Raw genomic sequence first — 23,301 nt, 5'->3', positions numbered from 1 at the left:
TTCAGAGCGATGTGGGTGTCCGGCCGGGTGGGTGGCTGCATGCAAAGAGGGCAGGTTCATCTGCAGGTTTTGCCCTCAGTGTGTGTCTCTGTTCCTTGGCTCTCCTAAAACCCCTCCAGAGTGAGAGATGACAGGCTGTGTGCCCTTCATCTGTCCTCTCAGCCTGGGAAGGGACCAGGAGAGGGGATGAGCCCTGTGCAGTCTGTGGAAAGATTTGAACGTGTGCCCAGGGTTGAATTTTTTTTGTGCAGCAGCTCCATCCTGACTGCAGTAATGTGAGTATCTCACGTTACACAGGAGTATCTCTGTCTTCCTTCAGCACCCTGATTTGCGTGGTGCACCGGGCTGTGTCCCCATTGGCCAGTGTTGCAGCAGGGTGGTCATGGTCACTGGGGTGCTAGCAGGTCCAGGGTACCATGAAGCCCTGAGATTTCAGGGAGGTCAGGCAAGTTCTTTGCCTTGCTTTTATGTCAGTGCTGCCTCCTGGAGGAAGTTCATGGGAAAGAACAGCAGCAGGAAAGCAGCTGGTTTTGAGAAAGGCTTCGAAGGATTAGCTGATATTCAGAGCCTAATACTTACTGTGAAGTATGACTTCAGGGAGCGGTTTCCCAAGAGCCGTGGGGAGCAGCCGCTGTTTTTCCACCTGTGGTGTATGGGTGTTTTGTTTTCAGCTGGATGGAGACTCAAAAGGAGGAGCTGAAGCCTGTGTGTGCAGCTGAGGCCAAGATTGCCATCTCAGTCTGTTCTTAGGAAATGGGATCTGAAGGAAAACATGGCAGAGTTCACTGCAGTTTGGACTCCAGCCCAGAACTCAAACTGAGGGGCAGGAACACAAAAGACTTGGAGAAAAAGGCTGTGTATTTAGAGGAGTAAACTCTTTATAGTAACATTATTTCAAACTGCATTAAAGTTGTTAAGCAGTATTTAGCTTTTTGTTGGCAGAAGAGTGCAGAGGGAAGAGACACACAGTGGAAAATGTAACCAAAGAGTCTGTGCTTGTTCCTTTCTCAAACTAAGCAAACAAAAAAAAAAAGTAATCAGAACCTGGTTAACTCCTTAGTCAATGGGGTTGCTTTAAAGAGTAAACTAGAAGTAAGGACAGAGGAGATCAAGGTTAGCTTTCATCACCCTTTTGTGGCAGCTGTGTTACATAAAAGACCCAAAAGCTTTTGCCTGGTGGGAGAAGCTCCTGGTAGATGTCCATGGACAAAAGAACTGCTGGGGAGTCTGTGAATGTCTTGGAATATGAGCTGTGCAGTCAGGACAGTTCCCAGGCCCTAGGAGGGCAGAGCCCTTCATCAAAGTGCAGAGGGGATGACACCACAGGTCATGTTGATGTCCTTCACAAAGCAGGAGCTTGTTTGTGTGCCTGTCATTGGGATAAGGATGTTACACTGATGCCTCTGCCATCTGTTTCTGTCTTGTCCCTTCTGACAATTTCTGTAGAGACTGATGAAGAGTTAAGGGTGAAAAATTAATCTAGCTATGGTGTATTGACAACTGTAAAATGTTAGTCGGGGCTATTCAGGGATAAATGCAAATTGCTTGTAGAATAAGTCGAGAGTGCTTGCTTCACTATGGTAATTTCTGCTTGCTGCCATCAGGCAGGAGTATCCTCTGGGCCTGCCAGTGTCCTGCTGTTTGCCTGCCTCTTAACGAGACTGGGACGCTGATGCATTCTCCCTGTGTGTCTGACCTTCCTCCATTCAGTTGTACTGCTGAACTTCAGGGTTACAGAGTTTTGCAGGAGCAGCTGAGTGCTGAAGCTGGCTTGTCTGCAGGCACCACAGGTCTTACTGTTGGAGCATGTTGCTAACAGAGGGCATGTACTCTCCAAGAGTAGTGTTTAAAAGTATACACTGATACCCCCAGAGCCATCAGTTTTGCTGTCCGCCAGCAGAGGCAGGGAAATGAGAGCTGCTGTTACACCATCAGACCATTGGTGTTGTTGCTCCAGCAGTACCAAGTGCTTAATAGAAGAGGTGGAGGGTGAATTACTTGTTTTCTGTAATAAAGATGAACAAAAATACTATTTCTAAACCCTTTGGATCCTTTCTATGTAGAGCTCTCTCAACAGATTCTTTCAGATCAGAGATACACTCCTGCTGTTGGCTATAGGCAGGAAGGAGAATGACCCTACATTGTTTCCACAGTGATGCTGCTGGTGATGAATGTATCTAATATCTGCCTCATTCCCTTCATTCCTGATCCCCAGGACTTCCAACAGTGTGCTATGCTTTGTCCCGCACCTTTCCTTTCTGCTGCACCCAGGAGACAAGTGAAACACTGAAGCACTCTCAAGTATCAGATTGTAATTCAGGGAGATCAAAATAGATGACAGCTGTGAATTTTGCTGTCCTTAATGTATTTGAAGAAACCACGTGGGCAAATGCTTTGGGAGTAACGGTTCTGAGTTATGAGTGTGAGGTATCTTTGGCCCTAATTTCAAAGCTGCTGATGCTTTCATCTGAAGATGTGAATGCCTGGGACCTTTGTGAGCAAGCTGCACGTTTTCACACTGTGAGGGGAGCCTTGCAGTAGTACTTTCACAGTGTTTTGGAGAGAAGGACTTTGTAAAGACATCTTTTACTGCTCTTTGATGCTCTTTCATCCCCATGTTTGGCAGCAAGGAGACAGCTGCAATCCTGAAGACTGGAGGTGGAACTCTAACTTGCCTCTGGCTTTGCACTTGTATTTAGTGTGAAAGGTCAGTGAAATCAGACCTTTGGCTCTTCAGGTCTGGAAAAGATTGACAGAATACAACCAAAAAGCCTGATCTGCCTAGTGCTTTGCCAACATATGGCAATGTCAAATATCACCATTTTCATTAGCAGTGCAGGGTTGTGCAAGCACATCTTGAAGGCTGACTGCAGGGAACAGCAGTCTGTTTCATCTGGACATTTTGGATTTTGATTAAATTACAGAATCACAGAATTAACCAGGTTGGAAAAGACCTTCAAGATCATCAAGTCCAACCTATCACCCAACACCATCTAATCAACTAAACCATGGCATTAAGTGCCTCATCCAGTCTTATTTTAAACACTTCCAGGGACAGTGACTCCACCACCTCTCTGGGCAGCCCATCCCAATAGCCAATCTCTCTTTCTGTGAAGAGTTTCTTCCTAACATCCAGCCTAAATCTCCCCTGGTGCAGCTACAGACTGTCTCTACTTGTTGTGTCACTGTTGCCTGGGAGAAGAGACCAACCCCCACCTATCTACAACCTCCCTTCAGGTAGTTGTAGACAGCAATGAGGTCTCCCCTGAGCCTCCTCTTCTCCAGGCTAAACATCCCCATCTCCCTCAGCCTCTCCTCACAGGGCTGTGCTCCAGACCTCTCCCCAGCTTTGTTGCCCTTCGCTGGACACGTTCCAGCACCTCAACATCTTTTTTAAACTGAGAGGCCCAGAACTGGACACAGTACTCAAGGTGTGGTCTAACCAGTGCTGAGCACAGGGCAGAATGACTTCCCTGCTCCTGCTGGCCAAACTATTGCTGATACAGGCCATTGGCCTTCTTGGCCGCCTGGGCACACTGCTGGCTCATGTTCAGCTGCTGTCAGCCAGTACCCCCAGGTCCCTCTCTGCCTGGCTGCTCTCCAGCCACTCTGTCCCCAGCCTGTAGCGCTGCCTGGGGTTGTTGTTGGCACTTAGACATGTTAAATCTCATGCCTAACCCAGCACTATGTCTCTGTGTTCCTCTGAAGGATCCTGTTGTGCTGTTCTTTACAAAGTGCTGCTCAGCCGAAACATCTCTCTGCTGCTTTCCTGTCTTGTTTGCTGTGCATGCGGCCTTCTCTACCCCTTGTTTTACTGATGCTCTCTTCAGTACCACAAACTCTTTGAAGTCTAGCTAGCAGAGGTAGTGACGATTATAGAGCCTGTTTAGTGGTGTATACACAGACCATTCCTCTACAAATGTCTCAGTTACAGCTCAACTTTGAGATCTTCGGAACAGTTTTTATTGTGCAGTCTTCTCTGCAGACTATTTCAAAGACAGATCCAAATGTCAGATCTCTGACTTTAATTTTAAATTTCTTGATCTTGTACTTTCTCCAGCAGGGAGAAGCCAAGGGAATTTCCCTACACAGTTTTTGGATTCTTTTCCTTCCAAGTTATTCGCACTTCTTAATGTTGCAGAAAGACTAAACCCAGACTCTCAGTAAACCACAGAGTCCATAATCTGTCCAGATATCCCAAGATGTCTGGGTTTTCACCCCAGGTAAATGACTGCAGGACTAGACTGTGCCTGGTCTGCAGGGCTGGTGCAGGCTCCTTCCTCATCTGTAAGTAATGTCCTGGTTCCCAATGGACAGATGGAGGCTCTGCCTGTGCTGCCTGCTGATGTGGGCAGGTTCAGGGGGGTGCACTGGCATTGGTACAGGCAGTACACACATATCCAGTGCATAATCTCTTTGGGGTCTTTCTGATCAGGACCTGCTGAAATGGCTGCCTGTGGTTCCCACCAGTGTAGGGATGTGCCCTGAGTAGCCCTAGTGCTGTAGTCAGGCTGATAATCCTGCTGGATGGGGAGAATTGTATTGATGTGTTAGATTAAAAACTTGACTCTTCTTTTCTTTCAGTGTCCTGCACACAGAGATGCCCTCTGCCTCCCCTAGAGTGACCAGCAGCTGTGTCCAGGGAGCCTCAGACATTCCTCTTCTCACCAAAACTGTGGGCCAGTGCCTGGATGAGACCGCTGAGCGGTCTCCCAACCGCAATGCTCTAGTCTTCTGCCAAGATCAGGTTTGGAAGACATTTGCTCAGTTCAAGGAGGAGGTGAGTACCTGGTTTGCCCCTAACAGAGCCCAGGTGAGTAGATAAGAGCAGCAGCAGGCATGATGGAGAAATGTAAAACAGTTTAATCCCTCAGCTCAGGAATGAGGTGTCTCTTGTGTGGATCTTCATTCTGAGCAGAGGGCAGCAGCACCTCCCCAGCACAGACCAATGGGCAAGTGCTACCTTTGTCCTCTTTGGAGTCTTGACATCAAAGGGAGGAGGCAGAATACGAAAAATATTTGCTGTGTATCCCAGAAAGAACTTCCATACTGAAGAACCCGTGTCTCATGTGTTATAGGCTGACTCATGGGGTTTTCCTTCACTGGAGTAGGCTCCAGCTCTCATATTAGTCACTCTGTTCTGACTGTCAGAGGTCCTGAGCATGTGGAGGTTTCTAGTCCAAACACAAAGGCAACTGAGTAAAGTCAAAGACTCGGTCTTTGTAGCATACACAGAAGTGCATGCCTGTGTCTTTGCATGCACATGACATAAAAATAGGCAGTTCTATGTATTGGAAATGGATGAAGCAATATTTCAAGGCTCATTACCTGGAAAGTTTCTGTTAAACGAATGCTGTGATTTACTTGTGTTTTAGTTACATTCATTTGGATAAGATTAGCTGTGTTCACCCTGGTTTTAAAAAGCAGTCTGCAATTCAGAACTAAATCAGGGAGTAAATATCATTGAAATACATCTCGCTTACAAGGTAGGTTTCAAAAATTAATTTGAGAACATAACAAAACTATGAAAACTTTTCTGAATACCTCTGAATATTTACAGACACATCTGCACACCTGATATGTGCTTATTGGCCTGCAAAATAAAGTAGTCATGTTGGTATTAGTGGCTGAGTTTAAGTTAATGAGGATAGGAACCCCAGACTGGTCAAAGAGTGCTTGATTCAGTTTTCCTCACCTGAGTCCTTTTTGACGTATGCCAGAGCCGAGGCAGATCCAGCGGTGCAGATAGACTCAGCATACAGGTAAGGCTCATTTCTAAGCTGAGTTGATGAGGAGCTAGTCATCAAGTGTCTTTGGGCAAGGATTAATTTGCAGCTGTTTGTACATAATTGTCTATTTTGGTTTCCTTCTTGCTTTTATTGTATTGTTCTGTGCTTGTTGGCTTTGTGTTTTCAGTCACCCCACCAAGCAGTGGCTTGTCTGTGCTGTGTGGCTCAGAAGATGACACTGTTGCAGCATTAGTTGACAGACTGTGCAGCAGAGGGACATTCTGTCTGATTTCAGTTGCAAAGATGATGCTTTTTCCCCAGAAAGCAGTGTCTGGAGATTAATACCTGCCCTGCATCCTGTGCATGATCCTCAGGCTCGCGTCTTGTATTCTACAGGTTGACCAGGCGGCAGCTGGGCTTCTGGCTCTTGGCCTGAAGAAGGGAGACCGGCTGGGGATGTGGGGTCCCAATAAATATGAGTGGGTTCTCATGCAGTTTGCAACTGCCCAGGCGGGAATCATCCTGGTAAGCAGGCTGAAGCATGCGGGCTTTTAGCAGCCTGTTGGGAGGGAAATGGAAACAAAGAACCACTGGGAGATGCTGCAGAGTGAAGTTCTCTTGTCTCTTCTTTCCATGCTCTTACCTGGCGTGTTGCCTATAACAGTTTGGTATTTAAAGAAGATCTGTGTAGCTCTTTGCATATTTGTCCTGCACTACGTAGGAAGGCAGACTGCGGCAGAAGGAACTGCAAGAAATGGGCTTCTATGAACTACCTTGCAGCAGCTGATGATAGACAGAGATGTGCTTTTGCATACAGCACCGTTTTTAAAGTAGCATGCTGCTGTCCTAAATGACTACCACCTAGTTCAGTACCTTCTAAATAAGGCCTGTATTGCTTCCTGGTGCAAATGCTCACTTAAAAATTTAGTCCAAGCTGCATATTCCCCAAAGGCAATATTCATGTGATAGCATGGCTTGGCCCACTCACCAAAATGCATCTTTTTTAGGCAGTGCACTGTTGGAAGGACTGCACCAAACCTCCTGGTCTGTTTCCTTCATTGTGGTTCATCCCATATTCATGTCTGCTAAGACAGGATGGATGAGTTTTGAGACTCCAGTTTAGTGGATTGAATGACTGCCTGGGAGACAGAAGGTGTACTTCTGAAAATGTTTTTATGTGACTTCACATAAATCTCTTCTCTTTTTTTAATTGTTTTATTTTACGCAAACACAGGATTCAGCTAACGTTTCGTGGTGAATGGGAAATCCCTGAGGCGGTGAGCACTTAGTTCTGTGTTGGAGGATAGGCTTTGAATGTGCTTTGTCCCTGGGAGAACTTTCCTGTTGGAACATGTGCTAGGGGAGCAGGTTTTCATCACAGGAGTAACTCTTACCCCTCCCTCCTCAGGTGTCTGTGAATCCAGCCTACCAGGTCCTTGAGCTGGAGTTTGTCATCAGGAAGGTTTGTATGTCACTTGCTGGTGATGCTAATTGATTCATTGTGAGAACTCATACAAGCAGTGTCTGTTAAAGGGGATAGTGGGGGCACAATACAGATGAGCTTTTGCTCCAGACTTGGGTGTATCAGGGTGACATTGCTGGAAGGCAGGGCTGGTGGTGGCTGCCCTCGCTCAGTGACCAAGATGAAGCTGCAGTGAAGTGGTCGTGTTTGTTGCTCTGACCTGTGGCTACCACCTTGTGTTTGGAAACTTCTGCATCCTTCTCATCCTTACATCTCCCTGCTAACAACCATGTAAATACTACCCCAATAACAACCATACCTGCTGGCAATCCTGTGCTTTGGAATGAGGAAAACAAGAGAAGATTAAATACCTGACCCAGGGACAACCTGAGAAGCTGGCAGACAGGACAGCAGAGACTATGTTGTAACAGAGTAACTGCAATAATTAGAGGCAAAATCTTAGATAAATTCTAAATCTCCTATATTCATCCTCCAACCTGCCTGCAAGGCACCAGGTGGCTGCCCTCCACAGCTCAGTGCCATCCTGCAAAAATCACTATCTGGGGTTTTAACCTTGAAAGTAGAAAGGCTCAGGTACTTGGTATCTTGATTTCTTCTTCCCACATTTGTCCTAGGCCTTGCTGGCCTCGGGTTGAACCTCGTTTAAATCCTAGGTATTGCCACTGCTTGATACCTTTCTGCTTGATACCAATCCTTGCAGTCTCATCTACTTTTGTATACCTGCCTAGGTCCAAGTTCTGGCTTTACCCTCAAAGAAGTGGATAATTTCTGGCAGCAAAGAGAGACGTTTCTCTTCCATTAGTTACTGTAATTTGATTGCTGGGCTGCAATTTGAACTCCTGTTTCATCCTGTTACAACTCGTGTTGCTGGTGTCACTCTGTTTCACACGTCAGGGTTGATCCCAGTGCTGCAGTGAAGCAGGTCTCTTCCAGTGTGGGTGTCCTTCTGCTTCTCTCATCAGGTGGAAATGTTAATAGCAGTGGTTTCCTTTTTTTTCCTTGGCTTTTATTTTTCTCTACATCTCTGTGTGTCAGATTCTGCTCAGATTTTTTTTTTTCTCTAGTGTAACTCTGGAGTGTCAATGGGATAAGAGCAGAAATGTGCTTCCCATGTCTCACCCTCCCAGGTTTGCTAGTGTTCTTCTCTTTCCCATTTACCTTTAGCACTGGTTTCTCTGCTGTTCCTCACCCCTCTAACTGCTTGTTTGTGTTTGTTTATTTGTACAACAAACCCCTGAAGATTTTAAGGCTTTGCCTGTTGGATCCTGTCAGCCTGTGCAGCCCCTTTCTTGCTCCATCAGGTTCCCTCCCTTTGGTCTATGGCTGAATAACCATTTGTCTGATTCCTGCTGTCAGGTCCTTTGAAGTTGAGTCTGTTGCTACTGAGACTGAGATCAAGTCGGGGATGCCCATCTAGAGAACCTTATCTCATATAGCATCTGACCTGTAAGCTCCTCTCCTCACATAGCATCTGGTGCAAAGCTAGTTCAGCCAGCCTGAAACAACTAATAGTAAAAATTTGCAAAGCCCCAAAACAGCCCAGAAGAGACCCTAGTTCCCTAAGTTCTGGGCAGGCTGTTCCAGAAAATAGTGTGAATGTTTGTCCTCCCTTCGACAAACCCCAGAGGGTACTTGCAATTAATTTATTGGCGTCACCTTGGTCTCCTTATTTCACGGAACTTGGGAAAAGAACAAAAAAGCTTGAGTAAATAGTTTATGAAAATAACTTATTTGACAGGAGAATGTCTTTTTGAAGATTAAAGTAGTTTGCAGATCTGGGTCAAATTCAGCAGATCTCTGCTGAAAAAGAAATAGAAATTTTTGGAGTAATTAAAGTGCTGTATTGCAGGATTAAGTAAATATAAAGGCTGAATGAAAAACATTTTCATTTTCAGAACAGCTAGTACTTTAACAAGGTGGGAAAATGCTAGAAGAAAGGACACCTTAAAAAAACCCCACAACCAAACCTTGACCTGAGAGGCAGGCAGTCCTCAAAAATCCTCATTTCAGGTCATCAAATTAATTTTATTTTATTCATATTTTGGGACTGGAGTTTTTGTTAGCCTTGGGACTCCTAATCTGAAGAATCAGTTGTTTGTCTGGTGCTTACAATAAGGAATGTTGTTCCAGGAGAAGAGGGAACTGCTGGCTGCAGCTCTGCTCTTTTGCCCAACTAAAAACAACCAGCCCGTCCCAACCAGCCCGTCCCAAACCAAACACTGGGGAGGAGCAAAGCATTGGCTGCACACCTGAATCAGGGCTCAGGATGCTGGGGTGCAGTGACAGCACCTTGCCCTGCACTTGGGGGTTCTATGAGTGCATGGCTGTAAGAGCTCAGTTTGCGTTTGCCTTTGGTGAATCCACTTGCAGGCAGCCTGTCCTGAGCCCCAGGAGCATGGCTGCTGCACCCTCACCGGGCAGAGACTTCTATCACATTCTTTGGTGAATCTTCAAGCTCTTACTAGGAAGGTGTTAAAAATTTTCCATGTTTAATATGGAGAGAGCTTTTTGTGTTGTCTTCTTAAAGAGACAAGCCATGCAGAAACCCCCAGTGTTACTGGTTAATGCTTGCTGTGTGGGGTCACAGGCCTGTACTTGCTCCTGTGTTGGTGGTGGCTGCTCTTTATCATGTCCTGAACATCCAACCCAGTTTAGCTTCTCATGAGTTTCTGTCTCACTTCACAGGTTGGCTGTAAGGCACTGGTGTTTCCCACTCAATTTAAAACACAGAAATACTATGATATTCTAAAGCAGTCATGTCCCGAGATAGAAAAATCCAGTCCAGGGGGAATAAAGAGCAAAAGGTGAGTTAGGAATGTCTGACCTCACAGCTGTGTCCTGCCTTGTGTGCTCTCAGCTGCACAACACTGGCTCTAGCAGAAGGACCTGCACAGGGTCTCATCCTAAGAGAACTGGTTGGGATCTCTTGGAGGTTTGTTCTGACCAGTGTATGCTTAAGTGGGCAGTTTTCTCCTTGCTCCATTATTATGGATGGTATTTTCCTTCCTACTAGGCTACCTGACTTATCCATTGTCATCACACTGGACTCCAAGCTGCCTGGCACTTTCCACATGGATGAAGTGATACAGGCAGGGGACAGCAGCCATATGAAGCAGTTAAGAGCTGTGCAGCGGACCCTCTTCTGCAATGAACCCATCAACATCCAGTTTACTTCAGTAAGTGCTTTTGCCTGCTCCATGTCTTGGGGTTAGGTTTGCTTCTTAGAAAACAAGGAAAGATGTGTGTGATGCCGAGCATCCTGTTTCTTTTGCCTTCCATCCTCTGAGACCAAGCCCTGGTCCCATCTTCTGTTGTAGGACGGAGGAAATGTTCTAGCATTTCTCTTTCCTTCTTCCAGTCTGGACTCTCAGCCACATCTCAAGGGTGTGATGGCAGTCATGTGAATTCTGTCCAACTGAAGTTGGACTATTTTTTCATGTGTTTTGGGTTAAGATGCTGTTAAAGAAGAAAGTGAAGTCTCCCAGATCTGAATGGACAATGAAATGCAAGATCACCCCAAAATCTGCCCAGGAAATCACCCCTGAGAGCACATGTAGCTCATCCTCGTGAAGGGTGGCATCATTGCATGTGCCCTATGTCTTTCAGGGAACAACAGGAAGCCCCAAAGGAGCCACTCTCTCACACAGGAACATCGTGAATAATGCCAATCTGCTCGGTCTGAGGCTAGGGTTCACAGAGCAGGTGGGTCTTGGTGGGAACACAGTTTGGGGTGGTCTCCAGTGTCACGGAGAAACCATGTGTGTGGAGGATGCTTGCTCAGGTTCTGCTACAAATGACATTGCAGGATTCTCACACCTAGCATTTTTTAATTCCATGAATGTTTTGTTTTAGTTTCATGTGAAGATTTTTGGGGGTGGGGAGGGAACTCACTTTGTAGGGGAAAAATTAAGAAACTAACCCCTTTGCATTTTGGTGAGTCACATAATCAACCCTAACTAATCAACTAGACCATGGCACTACGTGCCTCATCCAGTCTTTTCTTAAACGCTTCCAGGGACGGTGACTCCACCACCTTCCTGGGCAGCCCATTCCGATGGCAAATCACTCTTTCTGTGGAGAACTTTCTAAGAGCAAGCCTAAGCACTCATTTCAAATAATTGCAACACTCTGGATGTTAGCTTTGAGTTCTGTTGAATGAGGTTTTAATTTATTCTACGGGACTTAGTTTCATGTCATGTATACACTCTAGTCAGAATCTGACCTTTCTATTTGTAGTTCCTTTTAAGATTTTTTCATAGACTCATAGAGGTCTCTTCCCAACCTCGACAGTTCTGAGATCATCACATCCAACCACTTGCGTTGATCTCACAATCCCACCACTATGCTAAACCACATTCCTCAGCACCTCCCTTCCAGTGACTCCACCACAGAACCACAGAGTCACAGAAATACTCTGTTTGGAAAAGACCCTCAGAATTACCAAGTCTCTAAACCCTACTCAACCTTATCCCCAAGCACCACATCCAAACGACCTTTAAAGACATCCAGGATTGGTGGCTCCACCACCTTCCTGGGCAGCCCATTCCAATGCCTGACCGCTCTTGCTGTGAATAAATTCTTCCTAATCTCCGGTCTAAACCTATCCTGTGGCAGCTTGAGGCTGTTCCCTTTTGTTCTGTCACTAATTACCTGTGAGAAGATATCAGCACCAACCTTTCCACAATCTCCTTTCAAGTAGCTGTAGAGAGCCATGAGGCCTCCCCTCAGCCTCCTCTTTTTCAAACTAAACAGCCCCAGCTCCTTCAGTTGCTCCTCACAAGATTTACTCTCCAAGCCCTTCACAGCTTCTTTGCCTTCCTCTGCACTGGCTCCAGCACCTCAGCGTCTTGAGGTGCCCACAAATGAACACTGCACTCGAGGTGTAGCCTCACCACAGCTGAGTCCCAGGGGACAATCCCCTCCCTGCTCCTGCTGGACACAGCATTTCTAATGCAAGCCAGGATACCACTGGCTTTTTTGGTCACCTGGGCACACAGCTGGCTCATATTTGGTTACCTGTTGATTAGCACCCCCAGATCCCTTTCTGCTAAGACACTTTCCAACCACACTGCCCCAAGCCTGTAGTGTGGCTTGGGGCTGTTGTGACCCAAGTGCAGGAGCTGGCATTTGACCCACCTCCCTGGGCAGCCTGTTCCAATGCTTCATAACCCTTTTTGTAATTGAATTTTTTCTAGTATCCAACCTGAACCTTCTCTGGCACAATTTGAGCCCCTTTCCTCTTGTTCTGTCACTGTTGCCTGGGAGAAGAGACCAACCCCCACCTGACTCCAACCTTCTTTCAGACAGTTGTAGAGAGCAATGAGGATGCCCCTCAGCCTTCTGTTCTGAAGACTAAACAGCCCCAGTTTCCTTAGCCACTCCTCATAAGACTTGTGTTCAAAGCCCTTCACCAGCTTAGTTGCTCTTCTTTGGACACATTCCAGCTGCTCAATGTCCTTCTTGTAGTGAGGGGCCCAAAACTGAACCCAGTATTTGAGGTGTGGCCTCACCAATGATGATTAGAAGGGAACAATCCCATCAGTAGACCTGCTGGCCACAGTATTCCTGATACAAGCCAGGATGCCATTGGCCTTCTTGCCTGCCCGGGCATGCTGCTGATTCACATTCTGCCAGCCGTCAATCAACACCCCAGGTCCTGCTCTGCCAAGCAACTCTTCAGCCACTCTTCCCCAAGTCTGTAACGTTGCATGTGGTGGTTGTGGCCCAAGTGCAGCACTCCATGCTTGACCTTATTGATTCTCATACTGCTGGCCTCAGCCTATTGATCCAGCCTGGTCAGATCCCTCTGTAGAGCCTCCCTGCCCTTCAGCAGACCAACATACCACCCAGCTTGGTGTCATCTGCAAACTTACTGAGGGTGCCTTGATCCTGTCATCTAAATAATTGATAAAGATGTTAGGTAGGTCTGGCCCCAGTGCTGAGCTCTGGGGAACACAAACTGGATTTAACTCCGTTTGCCACAACTTTTTGGGCCTGGCCATTTAGCCAGTTTTTCACTGTAGAAAGTGTGTACCTGTCTAAGCCATGAGCTCCTTTGAGGTTCTGAAGTAATTATTTATAACACAACATCTTTAATAAAAACCAAAAAACCCCAAGATGAGTTGTTTCAATCAGTCTTCAGAACCTCTGGTGTTTTTAAACCCCAAATATAATTAGCAGCATTGCCAAGTCCTGCATATTTCACACCTCTCATAGCAGTGCCGCTCTTCTCTTCTGATACATCATAAAATAACATGTAAGCTCTACCAGGCCAAGAAGTCCAGTAAAGGAAAGACATTGCAGAACTACAGAATGAAATTTTGACATTGCGAGCTTCCCAAACTCATTTTTATTGGAGGCAGGAAGCATCAGTGCCATGTTTCTACATAATAGGCACACAGCACAATCAGTGTCTGATTTCCAGCAAGTTTTCAGTGAATCAGGGACAGCTTTTTTGTTCAGATCTTTGCTCTTCAGCAGTGAAATGGGCCATTCACAGACTGGAAGATCTCCTCTCCTCACTGTTGTCTTTGGCTTAATCCCAGGACGTTCGTGTTGCTGTTCCCGCACCCCTCTATCATTGCCTGGGATCCGTGGGAGGCTGCATGGTGATGGCTCTGCATGGGTCCTCCTGCATCTTCCCGTCACCGAGTTTTGAGGGCAAGGCTGCTCTGGAGGCAGTGGCTCGAGAGAAGTGAGGGTTTGTTTGCGTCTTGCTACAGAGGAGTTCATTGCCTCATGACCGTACTTTCTCCCCTTGCTTTGTCTGCCAACCCATTGCTCACGCTCCTCCTTCCTGCCATGGGACAGGCAGGTCTGCTGGTGCACATTAGCACTTCAGCAGCCTGAATTCTGCCTTTTCAGCTGTGCTTTGCAGTTTGTCCCACTCCTCTTTTCCCCAAAATAACAGATCCTTCAGGTCACCGTAGGGCATTGGCTGGAAGTCACAGTGGTGTCTTGGTTTGCTGTGGGTGGTGTGTTTATACACCTAACCCCCTGCCCTCTCTCCAAGCCAGCTCAGCTACTGAGATAGTGGTGTTTTCAGCTTGTTCTTCATGTGTGGCTTGTAAACTGACAGAGCTGTCCTTGTGTCTGCACAGTGCACACACCTGGGGATTTTTCATACGTACGTACTGTCTGTGTGCATGGCTGAAGAGCACATTTGCTGTGCCTGCCTCTGTGCTGTTGCTCTGTGGCCCCACATATGAAGGGATGGCACCAGCTGGGGGGCTGACCTGGGCTGACCCTGGTGTCCAGCTCTACAGCTTTGCCTTTTCTCTCCCCTTCCTGAAGATGCTCCCATCTCTATGGCACACCAACCATGTTTATAGACATGCTCTCCCAGCCGGACTTTGACTCCTACAACCTGTCAACTCTTCGGGGAGGTAAGCGTGACAGCTCAGACTGAAACCTCCCTAGAAACTGGGTATTCCTGGCTGCTAGGAAGTGGAATTAAGCTTTGTGAGGAAATTGCTCTCCTGGAGGGAAGAGTTTAGTTGCGCCAGCCTCATGTTTTACTCTTGATTTGATGCTGTGTTTCCTTTCCTTGGAGTTTCCTTCAAGAATTAGTCATTTGCAAGATTTCTTTCATCTTAAAGCAGATTGTTCTATCTAGTTGCTCAGGGAGCTGGGAAGCCTGTTTTTTTTTTTCTCAGCTGTCATCTCATCAGCCACCACCATATGGCAGCACATGCTTTGTGTGCTTCAGGCTGGTGCAATCCCTAAAGCAGAGCTACTCTGTGATTTTTATGACCTGAAGTTTCCTGCCTGTTTCTCAAATCACTCATCTAAGTGCTGGTCAGGGTGTGCTAACATGAACTGAAGCTCTGTTGTTGCAGATGGCCCTGGAAATAGCTGAGCCGAAACAGTAAGACCACAAGCCCCTTAGCAGAGAGAAAATGGTGCTGAGCTTAAAGAAACATTTAAGGAGATTGCCTAACCATCTCTGCTATGTAAAAAATGATCCTGTCTCGTTTCATTCCCAAGCAAAGGCTATATTACCCTACTCTTTTACTCCATCATCCTAGGCTGGAACCGGTGAAAATGTGATCTGCCCTCTCACAAAATGGCTGCTTTGCGCAAGGCAGGAGGAAAGGGGTTTGATTTTATAGTGGTGATGATCAATGGGAGCATTTGTCCTGCTAAAAATATGTTCCTCTTTCTGCTCTGAGGCTTTTTTTTTTCTTTTTTTCTTTTAGGAATTGCAGTTTGCACTAGGTTTGTGCTGTAGAGTTTATTTTCCTTACAAGTGAACTTTGCCAACCCTTAATTCATGCAGGCAAACTGGCCTTGCTCCATAAAAACAGAAAGTATTTTGATAGGAACCTCTGTATCCCAAGGGTCTTGAGAGCATCTGCGAGACCACTCCTGGGAATAAAGAGATGGTTTCTAAGATGGTTTCATCTTTTCCTTTCTTCCAGGACTCATTGGAGGTTCCCCTGTTCCCCCTGATGTCATGAAGATGATTATCACTAAGATGCACATGCCAGAGATTGTGGTGAGTTGTGGTTGATGTGAGTACAGATGTAAGTGGTGCTTGTTGTGGTAAGACTGAGTTTGGGTATCTCTCTGCCACAGCAGTGCCCAGTGGTGCTGGGGCAGCTGGAAGCAGGCACAATGGGACAGTGGGCATGAGGCCACATGGAGCAGTGAAAAGTGTAGAGGGGCTGGGAGGAAGAAGGGGATTCTACTTGGTTGCTAGTGCGGTGTCTGGGGAGAAAGTTTTGTAAGAAGAGAAGGCATTGCATTCAGTGTCGTAAACTGAACTGCTGCTGGTGCATTTGGTAGCTTTTGTAAACCCTTCTGTTGTACACTCTGCAGAGGTGAGAGATGACTGGAGAGGTGGCGCTGGTTGGTGTCAGTGCAGTTGGGTGCATGTGTTCGTCTTGCTGTGGTTTCTTATACCATCCTGGACTGCATGCAGATATAAAACCCTGTTGCATGTTCTGTGTTTTTGAGTCTGACCATGGGAACGACACCATCCACGCATGCACCACCAAGCCATGCCTTGCCAGAACGGCAGTGCATGTCACAGCATGTGTGCTGACATTCCATAGCAGGTTCCTGCGTCCTTGGCCTGTGCAAAAGCTTCAGCATGTCCTGCATGTGGAGCGGGCCACAACACCAGCAAGGGAGTCAGTATTGGTCCAGGTGACGCATTTTGTAGGCAGGTCCAGCCATCTGCATGTGTGAGTGAATGGCTGAGCAAAAAAAAGGCCTTTTTTGTTTTGATTGAAAGGAAATGGCTTTGGTGCCACGCCCTGTTGAACGCTGAGGAAGCAGATGGTGGTGATGGGCAAACGTGGGCTGGCAGTCACATTAAGGCTGTTACTGTTGGCAGCCCTGGACTGCACCAGCACCAAGGTTTTACAGGGGTGGTTGTTTGCCCTTCCACGGACCAGGAGAGTCCAGAGCATTTTCCCTGGAGCTGTCTCAGAGGGGCCCAGCAATTCTTCTGGTGTGTAATGCTTTTAATGCTAGAGCGGAAAACAGGGACAGCCCTGGTAATGTTGCCTGGTGATGGTGGTGTTGTCTCAGGTGATAGCTACCTAATTTTAAAGTAGGCTTGAGTCTGGCCTCACAAAGTATTTTCAGACACTATTGCAAGTGCTTAGGACTCTTTAGGTATCACATGTTCCTGCTTTGTAGACGGAGAAATAATAAAACCGTCCCGAACAGTTGCTCTGCCCATAGGAAAAAAGAGGATTAAGTCTATATTTGTACCACTGGGCTCGTGTTACTTCTGATCCCCAGCCCTCAGATAGATGCAGGGAGGCTTGTTGAATTAATCTTTGCTGCAAGAGCTTTATACAGAAGATGTACATAAGAAAATATACAATTTGATTTTGATATAGGAGACAGAAGAGTTTTTATCCTCTTAAAGGTCATTTACAGTTACTTACTGAGGAATAAATATACATGTATTTATATAACTCTTTTGGATTAAAGCCCACAGTTAAGTTACAACTGTGATACTGTAATAGCCATGACAATAAACCACAGTCATCCTGGTGTCCTGCTAGATCCTCTTGAAGTATGGACAGAGTGAGGAGGGGTGCCCAAGGCAGGCTGCACGGTGCACACCTTCTTCTCTCAGACGTACACACAAAACCCCACAGACTGGGAGGGGATCCAGTTTTCAAATGGCTTCTGTTTCAAGGTTTCCCAGCACTGCTTCACTAAAAGGATTTCTGGTCAACCTAGAGAGATTGCTACCTTTTAGCACGAAAGGGCAGCTTGTTCTTGGTCATTGCTTTACTCCATCCTTCACAGCCCTGGCCTGCAGGGATCCCCTCTGTGGGAAGGTAGAGGAGTCTCTTTGCATGGGTTGGGACCAATTTTCTTAGTCAAGCAGCTGGGGGAGGAGTGCTCTTACCTTCTCACCCGCTTCTACTCCATTGCAACGGGAGAGATAGCAGCCACCTGGTTCATCAGGTATGTGGATTATGTTGCCTCTGGGAAAGATGACTGTGTTTTACCAGCAGGATCTAGGTTGGCTTGTCTTAGTATGGTCATGCATAGTTTGTTTTTTAAAAACACCTCTTTTAAAATATATAGATGACAAAAAAGGTTGGAAAGGTGGATTGCATCCTGCAGTCAGCAGAGAAGCGGGGATTCGGAGGAGGCTGGAGGTGTTCAGATATATCAGAAATGTTTCCTGATAGAAGAAGCTTAAGGAAGGACTCAGAAGTCAGTAGTTTTCTGATGGCTGAAGCGACCGATCACCAGGACAGGTCATACTGCGGCCTGGTAGGGGAAAAAAAACCCCACATGTTTAAGGGCATTTTTTCAAGCAGATCAGTACATTTCTAGCATTAGATTGTTGTTTTGTTTTTTTTTTTTTACAGTGAGTGAATGAAGCTCATACTTGAAAGAGAAGAGTTAGGACTCAAGGAGCCATTACAAGTTCCTACCGTAAAGGAGATAGATTAGTCCTGTCTCTGACCTCTTCTGCCAACTTGCTATGTGACTTTGAGTATCCAACCCAAAGCATCGATGGTCAGTGAGAAATTCCTTCATAGAGGAAGAAACCCAAGAGTGAATTTTCAAGAGTAGTGAATTATTTCAGTGCTTCAGTTCTGGAAATCCAATGGGGGTAGATTTTTAGAAACTGCTGAGCAGCTTTTCATCTGACTTGTGTCGGTGACTTCAGTCACTGGTCATCCCTGAAAGGCAGACCTCATAACTGACATCTGAGAAAGCTACTTGGCTCTCTAGAGGTGCATGATGAAGTCAAAGGTGTTTCATATTCCTCAAAATCATGCTCACCACACTGGAGTGGGTTTGCATGCCTGCATTTTGGCATTGACACCTGAAGGTACCAAGTCTTCTGCAAGACTGGAATCAATGGTTTTCTATTTCATTAATACTCATAAACTTGTTTGGGGAGAGTTGGATGGAAGGTACTATGGAAAAAACAGGTATTATTGTCATGGTTTTCTTACTCTCATCATGGAAGAGTGAATTGGAATTGAGTTCAGGCAGGGAGAAAAGAAGGTTTAGAAGGGTCAGACCTGTAAATAAAATACATTGCAGTATTGTGGTTTAGAAAATGCATGATTTTCCATCCTTAGAGAGGAACTTTTCCTGCCCTGTATGGAACGATTGGTGTTTCCATCTCTAAGCCAAAAATCCTCTGGCACTGCAAGAGAAAGAAGGTGCTGGCATCATCCATGACATTTTGGTCATAAATTTAGTTTCTCCACCTGCTATGCCTGTTCTTAGTGAATTGGGGACCAAACAGCCGTGGCTGGGCTTTGGGCTTCTGCCTCGTCCTTTCAGTTATGAAGGGGCATGGTGACAAGCCTTGTTTGTGCAGGGCAGGGTCATTGCTCTGCACTTAACAAACAAGCAAAGGTCCCCAAGAGCTTGCAGACCAGTGGGCTCATCCATAGTCCTTTGGAATCTGTACAAGCTCCATGCTTGGACACAGTGATAACTGTTGTGGCTTTTTTTTTTTTTTTGCTGCTCTGTGCGCTTAATGCTCTTGGTAGTTTCCAGTTGTGGAAAGAGTTTGTATGATACGCATTCACAGTTGATGTTTGGGCTGGGAGGTCTCAGCAAGCATGTCATGGCTTGAAGCTCATTGCTCAGTCCTGTCTCTGAATCTCCTTCTGGCCCAGAACACTTTGTTCAAAGAGTATTTGCTGCCTCCCTATTCTGGGATATCAGCCTTTGTTTTTAAATACCTGAGTGTCTTGGATGGAAATTGTAGTTGCTGAAAGGCAGCGCTGGACCGAGAACTGCTCCTTCTGGAAGACATCTATTTTAATATGGACTGGGCAGCCTGGGGCCAGATTTCCCAGCAATGTCCTGCCCTGAATTTGAAACCAAACCTGGAGGACCTTTCCTAGGGCAAAGGGAAATTCTAAGCAGGTAGAAAAGGTGCATTTCTAAGCAGGTAGAAAAGTAAAAATTGTGTGTCCCAGCTCATGAATGTTTTGACATTCAATTACCTGTTTCACCCTTACTTGCTGTCCAAGGCCTGGCTTTAGCTCTGTGTTTGTTCTACAGAATTGACTCCACCTCTCACACTCCAGGTAGACTCCCTGCTCTGGGAGCCCATGGAGCCCAGTACTGTCAGGAGATGGAGCAGCTCTGGGCAGAGGTGTCAGTGGATAAATGGATAAGCTGTTTTGAGACAGACGTAGGGCTGCTGAAGTTAGAGAGAGAAATCCCTGTACCTTTGGTGGCACCAGGGTTTGCTGTAGGTCTGACTCAAAGCAAACCATCTTACGTCTTTAATGGCGACTTCCCTTCTTGGACCTCTTGGTGGGGAGCTTGCAGGAGCGAAGTGCTGGGGTGTCTCTGATGGACTGTCCCCGATACTGTGCAGGTGTAGAGCAGGTCTCCTCGGTGTGAGTGCGATTGCCCTTCAGCCACCTGGGACATGCAGAGGGAGATCAGGGATTTGCAAGTAATACAAAGCGCCATGGACATCACTCACCACAAGGAGAGAGGGCAGGCTAGGGAGAGAGCTGCTGAGCACCATTTTGCCTGGTATGGCTTGGGACGACCTCCCTTGGGGGACCCCCAAGGAGAGCTCAGGGCAGATGAGGCAGAAGGGGGTGCGCGGTGCCGTACTTGCGCAGATGTGCCAGCTGGCAGTTGCAGTGCCAGGGGTTCCGGGAGAGGGTCAGGGTCTCCATTCTGTCAAAGGGGAAGCTGCGGGGCAGCTGGGTGAGCCGGTTGTTCTCCAGGTGAGCAGCCTTCAGCACGGTCACACCAGCAAATGCACTCTCTGCAAACTAAAGCACAAAGGTTCACAGTGAGGAACACTGAGTTAAGGAAGTGGAACCTCAAAACTGAGTGCCTCTGCTCAAGACTTTCAGTGGCATAGGCATGGAAAGAGCAACAGAAGGAGCAGTGGAGTGGGGGCCTGGCTCACTGGAAGCTCTGGACACCTAAGAGGCATCAGGCTGGTGGGCTTATGGGTGGTTGGAGTTTCTTGCCTGATGAAAGCTACATCCCATATCCCTGTGGATCTGGGGATGAAATCACCCCCCCATATAAAGTGAAGTGTGGCAGCCCTCTTAATTCTTGTCTATAATAAATGACGATCTTTTCTGGGTGTATTCCTTTCCAAGGCTGGAAATCCTTCCACTGCCTGTTGCTTTGCCTGTCCTGGAATGGCTGAAGGAGGGAGTGTTTATGGTGTCTGAAGGAGCTACTGTAGACTTTGGCAGTGCCCAAGGGCTCTGAATGGAAAGTTACATTTGGCATCTGAGCAGTTTAGGAATAAAGGCAGGTTTCCAGCACCTCTGCCTCTGCCATTTTTTTTTTAATCTCATTTCCAGTGGGTTGTTTGCAAGGGATATTGCAAGATTTATCTTTTCTCAATCAACATGCAAGCTTTGAGGAAGAACCTCTCTTTAAAAAGCTGCCAAAAAGAGGAGAGTGGCTGTAGACCCCGTTCTGCATCATTCCAGGGAGAATTGTTGTGCTCCTCCCTTTCCAGCCTTGTGGGGTGCCCCTAGGACATCAGACTAGCATGCGACATCAGGATAGCATGCAACAGGATGCTGCTGTTCTTGCACTGTTTGTGCCTGCTCTTGACGTATCAGGGGTTTCAGAGGTCCTAATGCAAGTGATTCCGAGTGCGATGCTCCCGCCTATGGATCATGCTTTCTCACAGAAAGAAGAGGAGAATTGTTTTGCCATTCAGGATACCTGAATGTCCCTCTTCTTCTCCAGTGGGAACAGGGCCCTTTTGTAAGATGCTTAGAGAGTTCCTTTTGAGAGAGCATCAATAAACAAACCTTTCTTTATAACATGTAAAGTTGGGAGGGATGTGGGGAAGCGAAGGTCCCTATGCCTACCTGCCTGCAAAGGGTGGGTAAGAAACCACTGCTACTTATAGACCCCTCTGAAGGGTCTCCCCCTCCTAACCAACAACAGGTACCCAGGCTGAAGGAAGCTCTGCAAGGTGGCAGTGCCCTTCAGTCCCTTGAGGCAGATACTTTTCTTTCATCCCATCATTTGTGTCTGGGATGATGGAGGGATGCTATTAGTCCTGCAGCATCCCAAATACTTTTCTAAATCACTGTTGTCACCTCCAGCTTGGGAGGGAATGTGCTGCCTTTCTAAGGAGTTTGATCAGATCCAGGAAATTTGGTTTTGCATAAAACAATTCAACAGAAGGCTACAGTACTCTTTCTCATCTCTTGTCTGGGCCATGTCAGGGGTGTTGCCAGCTGGCCAGTGCCTTGGCTAGCTCTCATCTGCAAGGGAGGGACAGTAAACCAAGAGATTTGTAAAGGGGAAGCCCTGTGTTTCTTATCTGGAACAAATGGAAATAGACTCACCTTCTTCAGTTTCATGTTGTTGAGGTTGAGTGTCTGCAGGTATCGCCCGAAGGACTGGAAGGCATTGTCAGGGATGACCTCAATTGGGTTATGAGAAAGCTTCAGTTCCTCCAGCACTCTCAGCTTACTCATTGCATTCACAGGATAGCTGCTCAGCTGGTTCTTGTCCAGGTGGAGGACAGCAAGGTTTTCTATGTCCTCCAGGGCCCCAGGCAGGAGGTTGGTGAGGGAGTTGTCAGAGAGGAAGAGCCAGCGTAGGTCTTTAGCTCCCTTGAAAGCACCTGGTTTTAGCTCCCGGATTTTATTGCTGCCTAAGTGCAGGATGAAGAGATTGACAAGAGGGGAGAGGAGTCCTTTGGCTAAGTCTGGGATCTTGTTCTTGTCCAGGTACAGGTAAGTGAGCTCAGAGAGATCATCGAAGGCTCCTGGTTTTATGACACTGATCTGATTGTCAGTGAGGTAGAGGTAGACCAGACTCTTGAGGCCCTGGAAGGCTCCAGTTGAGATTTCCTTGATCCGAGAGCTCTGGAGATGCAGGGACACCAGCTTTTTCATGTCACGGAAGCTGTTGGTTGGCAGGATGGGGAAGTTGTTCTTCTGCAGGTTGAGAAGCCGTGTTTGCTCAGGCACCTTGGGGATCTTCTTCAGACCTGCATTGTCGCAGATGACGTGCTGCAGGTCTCCGCCATGGCAGTGGCAGCTCAGAGGACATGCCTGCATGGGGGAGGCAAGACATACCAGTAGGCTGAGGACACTGAGGAATAAGCCTGACTGGTTCATGGACAGCTCTGGAATTGGTGTGGTGAAAAGAGAAGCAGCAAGAGGAGGGAGATGGGAGAGAGAGCAACTGGGTTTGCAGTATGCTGAACACAGCTCTATTTATAATGTTATTAAAAAGCAAAATCCCTTCCCACAAACCGCAGGCAGCAGCCAGTTGGAAGCAACTGGCTTTGGGAACTTACTCTGAGCTTAACCCCTTGGCAGCAGGCAGAGGAGTGTCTGCAGTCCTGGCTGGCCCCACTGCTAAAGTGACTGTGCAGAGGTAGTTTTCCTTTCTGCAACAGGGAGGAAAATGGTCAGGACAAACACAGACAGACCTGCTCAGTGGGGAATGTCTTGAGGTCCTGCAGAGCTGAGCGGGGCCTGGAGTCATCGATGCAGGGAAAAAACTTGTTTGGGTTGAACAGTATAGCAGGGCTCACTGCCATGCTCTGCAGCTCTGCTCAGGAGCAGCTTTCAGCAGGCTCTTGGGCTGAATTTAGCCTCAGCTGGTTTAGGAAGAAGC

At 47.0% G+C, this 23,301-nt stretch overlaps 2 protein-coding genes across 3 annotated transcripts in view; one reads left to right on the top strand and one right to left on the bottom strand.

The window, feature by feature from the left end:
- Nucleotides 1-23,301, top strand: part of ACSF2 (acyl-CoA synthetase family member 2) — a 37,898-nt gene that overhangs the window by 486 nt on the left and 14,111 nt on the right. For both annotated transcript variants that reach the window (XM_054393661.1, XM_054393660.1), the window contains exons 2-10: nucleotides 4,585-4,780; nucleotides 6,126-6,254; nucleotides 7,138-7,191; nucleotides 9,898-10,016; nucleotides 10,226-10,388; nucleotides 10,819-10,914; nucleotides 13,758-13,906; nucleotides 14,506-14,597; nucleotides 15,633-15,709. In XM_054393661.1, coding sequence (XP_054249636.1) covers nucleotides 4,585-4,780; nucleotides 6,126-6,254; nucleotides 7,138-7,191; nucleotides 9,898-10,016; nucleotides 10,226-10,388; nucleotides 10,819-10,914; nucleotides 13,758-13,906; nucleotides 14,506-14,597; nucleotides 15,633-15,709 — 1,075 coding nt within the window. The remainder of the gene's footprint in view (nucleotides 1-4,584; nucleotides 4,781-6,125; nucleotides 6,255-7,137; nucleotides 7,192-9,897; nucleotides 10,017-10,225; nucleotides 10,389-10,818; nucleotides 10,915-13,757; nucleotides 13,907-14,505; nucleotides 14,598-15,632; nucleotides 15,710-23,301) is intronic.
- CHAD (chondroadherin) lies at nucleotides 19,953-22,796 on the bottom strand. The gene is made up of 3 exons (XM_054393663.1): nucleotides 22,017-22,796; nucleotides 20,296-20,459; nucleotides 19,953-20,094 (listed from the first exon to the last, which is right to left on the bottom strand). Exons 1-3 carry the CDS (start codon nucleotides 22,794-22,796, stop codon nucleotides 19,953-19,955), a joined length of 1,086 nt encoding a protein of 361 aa, XP_054249638.1.

Source organism: Indicator indicator, chromosome 29 (assembly GCF_027791375.1).
Source record: "Indicator indicator isolate 239-I01 chromosome 29, UM_Iind_1.1, whole genome shotgun sequence".
Taxonomy (NCBI): Eukaryota; Metazoa; Chordata; class Aves; order Piciformes; family Indicatoridae; genus Indicator; species Indicator indicator.
Note: the sequence above shows the minus strand (reverse complement) of the source record. Positions and strands in the feature narration are given on the sequence as shown.